General features: G+C 43.6%; 2 protein-coding genes across 3 annotated transcripts; both read left to right on the top strand.

The window, feature by feature from the left end:
• Positions 1-257: 257 nt before the first annotated feature.
• On the top strand, positions 258-3,160 carry LOC116353312 (foot protein 1 variant 1-like). Its single transcript, XM_031787598.1, has 3 exons — positions 258-303; positions 720-892; positions 1,040-3,160. The coding sequence occupies exon 3, from the start codon at positions 1,856-1,858 to the stop codon at positions 3,158-3,160; it is 1,305 nt and encodes a 434-aa protein (XP_031643458.1). The 5' UTR covers positions 258-303; positions 720-892; positions 1,040-1,855.
• A 427-nt stretch (positions 3,161-3,587) lies between these two features.
• Positions 3,588-10,184, top strand: LOC109904305 (uncharacterized). 2 transcript variants are annotated; one of them, XM_031787827.1, is made up of 11 exons: positions 3,588-3,733; positions 4,963-5,028; positions 5,156-5,288; positions 5,577-5,706; positions 7,448-7,565; positions 8,104-8,162; positions 8,357-8,425; positions 8,557-8,698; positions 8,770-8,894; positions 9,125-9,204; positions 9,607-10,030. In XM_031787827.1, exons 4-11 carry the CDS (start codon positions 5,596-5,598, stop codon positions 9,794-9,796), a joined length of 894 nt encoding a protein of 297 aa, XP_031643687.1. In that variant the 5' UTR covers positions 3,588-3,733; positions 4,963-5,028; positions 5,156-5,288; positions 5,577-5,595; the 3' UTR covers positions 9,797-10,030. The 2 variants fall into 2 exon arrangements, with proteins under 2 accessions (XP_031643687.1, XP_031643686.1); XM_031787826.1 differs by having other exon boundaries at positions 3,588-5,028; positions 9,607-10,184.

The raw sequence follows: 10,184 nt of genomic DNA, 5'->3' as shown, positions 1-10,184 counted from the left end.
AAAACGTGTAATTTATGTTGAAATGTATGTATGTAAATGTTAAATTGCCTGTTGTTTTTGTCTATATGTGTTTTTGTTTATTGCACAACAAAACTAAAAACACATGTGCAATGTCTTGGATACATTTTCAAATGTAATCTCCAGGGAAAAATTATATCTGAAAAAAAGTGACATTGTACACATTTTTTTTTACATGGTGAAATCAAATCAAAGACCATAAATGAAACGTCATCCACAAGATTTTTTTCGCAATGGTGTCGGGGGTCACAATCACTGTCATTTACTCACGTATGGTGGTCAATGGTATGTTTTACAGGTTGTCTATGTTAGTTTGCATGTCCATTCACTTAAATAAACAATATTGCAAGACTCTGTTAAGTTTGGCATCATTGTGGTGACCCTTGTAGCTAGCCAGATTAATTTAGCTGATTAGCTAGCTAACTTTAACTATACTGTAACGGTCAGCTAGCCAGCTAGCTACAGCTTTTTGCAAAGATGATAACTAGCTAGCTATCTATGTTTGTCTTTCATCAGTTGAGTAGGCCTACCCTATGGGGTCAAGATGGACTGGCTAGGCAGGTTGAAGGCTGGTCAAATACAAAGTTAGAAAACTTCAGTTGCTTGCAATCAGACGCAGAACATTGTACCCTGTTAGCTAATGTATTACAGTAACTACCACATGAATGTATCTGATTAATCCACTGCCTTGCATTTTTCAGGAAGAAAAACTCGCTTGGGCCCTTTGCAAGCAGAATGAGTGTCACTTCCGAATGCCAGCCGGAGAGAGTGAAGCCTTGATGAGGTTTTTAAGATATACACTGACCTGGCTACATCCAGAGAAGAAGAGTCCAGCTCAGCCAGAGCAGGAGAGTATTGTGGCAAGTTGGAACAGGTCAGATCAAGAAGGCTTAGGGGCTGAAATCACTTTAAGTTTGATAATGTTGTAGCCTTCAATATTTGTTGTGCATGGTCCCTGTGAATGAACGTCCATGCACATAAATCCTGTTCTCACCTTTGCATCCCCACTCCTATCGTTCAGCTCCAGACTTTGAAACATAACCTTGACCTTGTGAAAGACACAGAGGACAATGAGACTATCCTCCAGAACACTTATGACCCTGACCAGGGCAACGCTTGTTTCACCAAGAACAAGCTCAGGGAGAGGGAGGTAGCAGAGAAGGTCAACAACAACAACGGGAACCAGGAATAGGAGAAGGAGCAACCAACCAAAGGAAAGAGGAAGAGTGGAGGGAGCTGCCTCCAGCCTCAGTGCAGCAGGAGGACACTTCTAACATTTAGATCGACCAGACTGACAATACTGCAGGAAATGCCAAAACAGCCAAATCCAAGTCCTCCTTGGAGTCGGAAGGTCCTGGGAATATACATAGGAGAAAGAATAACAAAGGGAAGAGGAGAGGAGGAGGTGTCTGGGGCCCAGAGTGGAGCTGCGTTGGAACTCAAGGATGAGTTACTCCATGAGTACCGGTAGCAGATGGCACAGGAAGTGGAGAGGGCTACCGTGAGGAAGACTGTACACAAGAAGTCAACAACGGACAAGACCATCTCTGCCCCTCAGGAAGCAGTAACATTAAACAATGAAGGTGCAAAGAAGAAGAAGAACAAGCTGAGGTCGTCATTGGATTCTGAGAGGGAGACGAGGTGTGTAGAAGTCTTGCAGGATGAACTTTCACAACTCCAGTGAGGTTTGCATGAACCTGTAAGGAAGCAGTAAGTCAGGTATTCTCAACCTTTTTGGGGACGGGGACAACTTTTGTGATAGCAAATTCATCAGGGACCTCCTCATAATCAGAACACAACTGGAGTGAGATAAAAATAGCATACAAGGAGTTGTACTATGACTTCGGCAGTGCATGGAACCAAGTCTCAGTGCATGGAACCAAGTCTCAGTGCATGGAACCAAGTCTCAGTGCATGGAACCAAGTCTCAGTGCATGGAACCAAGTCTCAGCGCATGGAACCAAGTCTCAGCGCATGGAACCAAGTCTCAGCGCATGGAACCAAGTCTCAGCGCATGGAACCAAGTCTCAGCGCATGGAACCAAGTCTCAGTGCATGGAACCAAGTCTCAGTGCATGGAACCAAGTCTCAGTGCATGGAACCAAGTCTCAGCGCATGGAACCAAGTCTCAGCGCATGGAACCAAGTCTCAGCGCATGGAACCAAGTCTCAGCGCATGGAACCAAGTCTCAGCGCATGGAACCAAGTCTCAGCGCATGGAACCAAGTCTCAGCGCATGGAACCAAGTCTCAGCGCATGGAACCAAGTCTCAGCGCATGGAACCAAGTCTCAGCGCATGGAACCAAGTCTCAGCGCATGGAACCAAGTCTCAGCGCATGGAACCAAGTCTCAGCGCATGGAACCAAGTCTCAGCGCATGGAACCAAGTCTCAGCGCATGGAACCAAGTCTCAGCGCATGGAACCAAGTCTCAGCGCATGGAACCAAGTCTCAGCGCATGGAACCAAGTCTCAGCGCATGGAACCAAGTCTCAGCGCATGGAACCAAGTCTCAGCGCATGGAACCAAGTCTCAGCGCATGGAACCAAGTCTCAGCGCATGGAACCAAGTCTCAGCGCATGGAACCAAGTCTCAGCGCATGGAACCAAGTCTCAGCGCATGGAACCAAGTCTCAGCGCATGGAACCAAGTCTCAGCGCATGGAACCAAGTCTCAGTGCATGGAACCAAGTCTCAGTGCATGGAACCAAGTCTCAGTGCATGGAACCAAGTCTCAGCGCATGGAACCAAGTCTCAGCGCATGGAACCAAGTCTCAGCGCATGGAACCAAGTCTCAGCGCATGGAACCAAGTCTCAGTGCATGGAACCAAGTCTCAGCGCATGGAACCAAGTCTCAGCGCATGGAACCAAGTCTCAGCGCATGGAACCAAGTCTCAGCGCATGGAACCAAGTCTCAGTGCATGGAACCAAGTCTCAGCGCATGGAACCAAGTCTCAGCGCATGGAACCAAGTCTCAGCGCATGGAACCAAGTCTCAGCGCATGGAACCAAGTCTCAGCGCATGGAACCAAGTCTCAGCGCATGGAACCAAGTCTCAGTGCATGGAACCAAGTCTCAGTGCATGGAACCAAGTCTCAGCGCATGGAACCAAGTCTCAGTGCATGGAACCAAGTCTCAGTGTAATAATTAATAATAATAATAATACATTTTATTGTATCACACACTATAAACTTATTCCACAGATCCCTTGGCCAAAATGTGTTGAATCTCTTGTTATTAGTAATATTCATAAACATGATATATGTAAAAAATAAAAACATACCACTTTGAGATCTCCTGCTGTAAAAGACCTAGCATAGTCCCAGATATGTTTGTGCTATCTTAGCAAAACCTTATGATCAACCCTTATGGTCATATTTTTGGCACGACAATGTCCATAAGAGTTGACTATACAGTACAAACAGATCTGGGACCAGGCTATAGGCCTAAATGACTGGCTATTGCATTGTTGGGTTTTAGTTAGCAAGAAAGGCATTTTGCATGTGACATTAAAACTTGAAAGTTGAAACTAATACCATGGAAAATAAAGATGATAATCTATTCTGTTTCCCTCTACAGTATGGTAGAATATCTGCAGAATCGCCAGTCCGAGGACATCACTGAGAGGATGAGGTCCAAGGAGAAGAGTCAAGAGAGCCACGACGAGGAGGATGGAGTAGAATCTTTCAAATCCAAAGGCAAAAAAACAAGAGAATAAAACAAGGTGGGTGAAAAGAGAAAACATTCACCGGGTCATACAACCTGCATTATGAACCGTTAGGAATAATGTGGCTACGCTGTAAACATTCACCGGGTCATACAACCTGCATTATGAACCGTTAGGAATAATGTGGCTACGCTGTAAACATTCACCGGGTCATACAACCTGCATTATGAACCGTTAGGAATAATGTGGCTACGCTGTAAACATTCACCGGGTCATACAACCTGCATTATGAACCGTTAGGAATAATGTGGCTACGCTGTAAACATTCACCGGGTCATACAACCTGCATTATGAACCGTTAGGAATAATGTGGCTACGCTGTAAACATTCACCGGGTCATACAACCTGCATTATGAACCGTTAGGAATAATGTGGCTACGCTGTAAACATTCACCGGGTCATACAACCTGCATTATGAACCGTTAGGAATAATGTGGCTACGCTGTAAACATTCACCGGGTCATACAACCTGCATTATGAACCGTTAGGAATAATGTGGCTACGCTGTAAACATTCACCGGGTCATACAACCTGCATTATGAACCGTTAGGAATAATGTGGCTACGCTGTAAACATTCACCGGGTCATACAACCTGCATTATGAACCGTTAGGAATAATGTGGCTACGCTGTAAACATTCACCGGGTCATACAACCTGCATTATGAACCGTTAGGAATAATGTGGCTACGCTGTAAACATTCACCGGGTCATACAACCTGCATTATGAACCGTTAGGAATAATGTGGCTACGCTGTAAACATTCACCGGGTCATACAACCTGCATTATGAACCGTTAGGAATAATGTGGCTACGCTGTAAACATTCACCGGGTCATACAACCTGCATTATCTGTTTCTACACCACCGTTCCCTGAAGGTTGTGGGTACTAACTGAGTGCGGCATATCGACAGTAAACTGCATCCACAGCTGTTCTGTCCTCCTCCCCGGAGCAAGAGTCGAGACAAGACCATGGAGGTGGTAGACTGCTGGAGGAGATACCCCCCGTAACAGATACGCATCCACCCTTTACATCACTGCAAAAGGCCTTAAACTACCCGATCATGTACATCTCTGCTTTAACAAAACTACCATTACTATGTAGTAGTAGTAGTAGTAGTAGTAGTAGTAGTAGTAGTAGTAGTAGTAGTAGTAGTAGTAGTAGTAGTAGTATGGAGGGGAATCTCTGTTGTAAGCATCATGTTCTATCTCTGTTTCCATGTTTTAGTATCTAACAGTATCCAACTGCTTCCCAACTCAAGTGTTGTCCAATTGTTCTTCTCAAGTCGTGATGGTACGTTGAGAAACACAACATTGAGACAACATTGACACCATTTTCTGTGGTGGTTGTGTGTTTGCCAGAAAATGCCATTAAATTGTCTTCAGTTGTGTTATTTGATGAAGTCGTATATGTGTTGTAGGTGTGCATGATCCCCAATAAGCCCATGCTGTCGTTCCGTGGTGGTCAGATGGGTTGTTTTACCGTGCGCTTCTCCCACAACGGCAGGAGGCCGGCTGCTGCATGTGCTGACAGAGATGCTTTCCCCATCATAGGTAAAACTTTAACCACTCATCAGATCTCTCTCTAACCCTCACTCTACTCTAATGCCTTCTGTATTTAGATAGACGTGCCAATCTACTTTACTTCTTGTTATTCTTGTGATCTAAAGCCGAATTGACCACCTGCAAAAACCTGCCCTCCTTAGTTACTGCTGCGATATCCGTCAAGTGTTTTGCTACAAAGTGCATTTTCCCATTGAAGGGCTGATGATGAGATTTCTGTGTATTAGCGGTATTATTGAAGTAGCATCTAATCCTTTTTTTCCCCATTTTTTTTTTCAGTTTGAGATTCCTTCAGAAAATGTGTTGGCTGCCTTCAACGGCTACCAGATCTCTGCTGGTCCAGAGACGACCAGAGTCTGCTGTCTACCTCCTGACGGCACCTCAAAAACACCCTGCCTGGGAAAGAGAGGTGTGGAACCTTGATTACGCTGATGCGTAGGATATTTACATTTTAGGGTATTTGTGTATGTGTTGTCACAATATAATGGCTTGATGTCATATCCACATACCTCCTCTAGGGGGTGTTTGTGCACTGCAAATAAAATAAAAGGTTTTTGTCACCTGCTTCGTAGACAACAGGTGTAGATTAGCAGTGAAATGCTTACTTACGGGTCCTTTTCCAACAACACAAAGATGTAAAATAAAAAAGGACAAGGAATAAATATACAGTGAATAATGAATAAAAATAAAGCCCAAATAGGGCTATCTTCTGTATACCATCCCTACCTTGTCGCAACACAACTGATTGGCTCAAACGCATTAAGACATTCCACAAATGAGTTTTTAACAAGGCACACCTGTTAATTGAAATGCATTCCAGATGACTACCTCATGAAGCTGGTTGAGAGAATGCCAAGAGTGCAAAGCTGTCATCAAGGCAAAGAGTGGGAACTTTGAAGAATATAAAATATATTTTGATTTGTTTAACACTTTTTTGGTTACTACATGATTCCAACACTTACCGTTCAAATTTCTGAGATCACTTTGAAATGTTTTTGAAAGAAAAGCACATTTTTTCCATTTAAGATAGCATCAAATTGATCAGAACATTGTTAATGTTGTAAATTACTATTGTAGCTGGAAACAGATGATATTTTTTTAATTTTTAAAAATGTTACCCCCTTTTCTCCACAATTTTATGGTATCCAATTGTTAGTAGCTACTATCTTGTCTCATCGCTACAACTCCCGTACGGGCTCGGGAGAGACTAAGGTCGAAAGCGTCCTCCAAAACACAACCCAACCAAGCCGCAACCCAGAAGCCAATGTATCGGAGGAAACACCGTGCACCTGGCCACCTTGTTAGTGCGCACTGCACCCAAGGATATCCCTACCGGCCAAACCCTCCCTAACCATGCAAGGCCAATTGTGCATCGCCCCACGGACCTCCCGGTCGCGACAGGGCCTGGGCGCAAACCCAGAGTCTCTGGTGGCACAGCTAACACTGCGATGCAGTGCCTTAGACCACTGCGCCGCCCGGGGAAACAGATGATTTCTTAATTAAATATCTACATAGGTGTACAGAGGCCCATTATCAGCAACCATCACTCCTGTGTTCCAATGGCACGTTGTGTTAGCTAATCCAAGTTTATAATTTTAAAAGGCCAATTGATCATTAGAAAACCCTTTTGAAATGATGTTAGCACAGCTGAAAAATGGTGTCCTGATTAAAGAAGCAATAAAACGGGCCTTCTTTAGACTAGTTGAGTATCTGGAGCGTCAGCATTTGTGGGTTCGATGACAGGCTCAAAATGGCCAGAAACCAAGCACTTTCTTCAGAAACTCGTCAGTCTATTCTTGTTCTGAGAACTGAAGGCTATTCCATGCGAGAAATTGCCAAGAAACTGAAGATCTCGTATAGCGCTGTGTACTACTCCTTTCACAGAACAGCGCATACTGGCTCTAACCAGAATAGAAAGAGAAGTGGGAGGCCCCGGTGCACAACTGAGCAAGAGGCCGTGTACATTAGGGATTTTGGAATGAGATGTTCGATGAGCAGGTGTCCACATACTCTTGGTCATATAGTGTATGTTGACACCACACTTCATGCATTTACACCAAACAGTATTTGTTCAGTGGTGCATTTTGACGTTTTATGAAATATATTACAAGGAAATGGACAATAAATTATTTGTATTTTTATTCTCCCAGATGGACCTGAACTCGATCCTGCCTTCTCCGTCCCTCCTGCCACCACATTCCAAACTGCAGCTGGTTGGTTCCCTTGGAGCTCAGTTCATCCCCCAGTCAACCCTCACCTCCCAGAACCGTGAGTGGCTCCAGACAGGCCCTTTCTCTAAAAGATCTGTCCACTCCTCACCTCCATTGCACTGATCCTTGATCTGAAAGTACTGAACAGGTGGAAGCCAGCCGAAAGAGGAGCTTCCACAATATTGTTTTCAACTGTCAAGTGTTTCCATGTCAATGCAGATGAAGCGGAAGAGACACATTGTACTGCTACAGGTCTATTGAATCTAAGGAGCTCTGTGAACTACTCTGTCGTCAATAAGTTGTAACAATTGAGGTCAGTTTAACCAAATGAGCTTAAGACCCATTCTTGCAGAATGAGAGCTTTGGCCAGACATTCCAACAACAAGGGGAAGAATGAACAAAACGGAACATTTCCAGACTCACTAGACCTGTTAAGGACCTTACAGAGCAGCATGTACACTGTACATAAAGACCAAGATGGGCCTCTCCTTGTCTTCACCTGTGTCTGTAGGCGTAGGTGTTCATTTATGTATGCTTTGAGTTTTATCTTAGATTAAATATATTAGTATGGCATGACTTTTTCTTCTTGTTTGCAGCTAGTTTCACCCCAGTGGGCGAGCGTCTAGGAAGAGCTCCATCTCGCAGGCTACAGACCGTAAGACATTATTATAATGTTATATTTGGCAGCCATTCATGCTTTTCTCTTCGATTCCTTTCATGTGTATTTTATTGGGTAACTTCATTGTAGTCTTGTGGACTGAATATGTATTCATCTATTTGAAAGAGACAGTAATGCATGAAGATTAATATGTAATTGAAGTCTATAAAACGCTCCCTTTCTTCCTTCAGAAGTTATCTGATCATCTGTCTACAGCCAATAGAGTAGAAGCAGATTCTTTGGTACCAGTTCATCAAACGGTAAATTGATGTTTTTATTACAAGAACATACTGTGCCCAAAAATGAAACATGACAAATTTAACATAATCAGTTATTTTCCCACCATGGTCAATAATTCTTAAATCCTTTTAAATTGTTCTCTCTCTGTCAGGTTTTCTCTTTGTATGACTACAGTGCCCACCGGTCAGATGAGTTAACTGTACCGTGTGGTGACGCCATCCGTGTGCTCTACAAAGACAACAGGTGGTTTGGACATCATGGATACCTCCCAGCTACCTATGTTGTGGAAGAACGTAAGTAGAGTGTTATATCTGTTCTACATTAAAAAAGTATGTGCACTCAGCAGACACTTTTTATCTCACAGGGGATTACAACGAGGAGCTGTCTCGTGCCCTAGAGGCCCAGTCTGCCCTGTCTGAACGGACTGACCTATCAGTCCCTCTGTCTGAACGGACTGACCAATCAGATGAGAGGTTGACGCCTACCAAGGTAAGGAGACAGTGGGTTCTGTTTCAGCGATCGTTGTGTGATGTAGCTGGTCTCCTGGTTGTGATGTAGCAAGGTGATTATTTTTTACCCAGACATCCCCTCCCCCAATACAGTCCTCACTTCTGTGTGTTGTTTCGTTCCTCTCCATCAGGTAACAAAGCTTACATGAATTACTGGACTAATCATTTCCTTGTCCCCTCTCTTCTTATTTCCTGTCCCTGCACTCACAGGTGTCTGCTACCGTTGTCTCTGGAGAACTCAAGTTCATTTCTGAGCTGGACACAGACCCTGAGCAGCCTGCTGCCACCAAGTAAGTCCTCTTCCTCACAGCAACAGCCCTCTTCCTCACAGCCACAGCCCTCTTCCTCACATCCCTCTCAGCCACAGTCCTCTTCCTCACAGCCACAGCCCTCTCCCCCACAGACCTCTCCCTCACAGCCACAGTCCTCTTCCTCACAGCAACAGTCCTCATAGGTCACAGCAGTCCTACTGATATCCTGTTGTTTAAATGTATTGTGCACACATCTTCTAACCACATAGTGAAAAATGGGAGGAAAATGTACTTACTAGATACGTTATAGCTTAGTATGTTACAGTAGATACATAATAACTTGTTATTCTAGATAATTAAGATTAAACACGTAGCGTAAATGGTTTTAGTAATTGTTCTATCACTTTCAAAATTTTTGGCTGTTTTCTGTGTATCTAAAAGAGTGAAGAAGAAAACAAAGAAGTTAGTGAAGAAGTTCAAAGCTCCGTCATCCCCACCAGCCACATCCTCTGACCCTGATGTCCCAGAATCATCATCTACCAAGAGGAAAACCAAGGCTGCAGACAGCAAACCACTGACCCCCAGCCCCAGGAGAGGACAGTCCAATAGCGCCTTCGAGCCTGATACCTAGACCCATGGATCTATGGTTAAGAGTACACTAACAGTAAAGAGTTTTAACGCTAAATTCCTCTTTGAACAGAAGATAACAAGTATGTTTATAAGGAAACTATCCTGTAAAGCTTAAACGTATTGCTTTTTTCACTAATATGTTTTAAATGATGTCTGTATACAGTGCCCTCGGAAAAGTATTCAGACCCCTTGACTTTTTGCACATTTTGTTACTTTACAGCCTTATTCTAAAATGTATTAAATCGTTTATTTCCCCTCATGAATCTACACGCGATACCCCATAATGACTAAGCAAAAACAGGTTTTTAAAAATGTTTGCTAATTTATAAAAAATAATCAACTGAAATATCACATTTACATAAGTATTCAGACCCTTTACTCAATACTTT

This window comes from Oncorhynchus kisutch, linkage group LG14 (assembly GCF_002021735.2).
Source record: "Oncorhynchus kisutch isolate 150728-3 linkage group LG14, Okis_V2, whole genome shotgun sequence".
NCBI classification, from domain to species: Eukaryota; Metazoa; Chordata; class Actinopteri; order Salmoniformes; family Salmonidae; genus Oncorhynchus; species Oncorhynchus kisutch.
The sequence above is the reverse complement of the archived record's forward strand: the minus strand, read 5'-3'. Positions and strand labels throughout refer to the sequence as shown.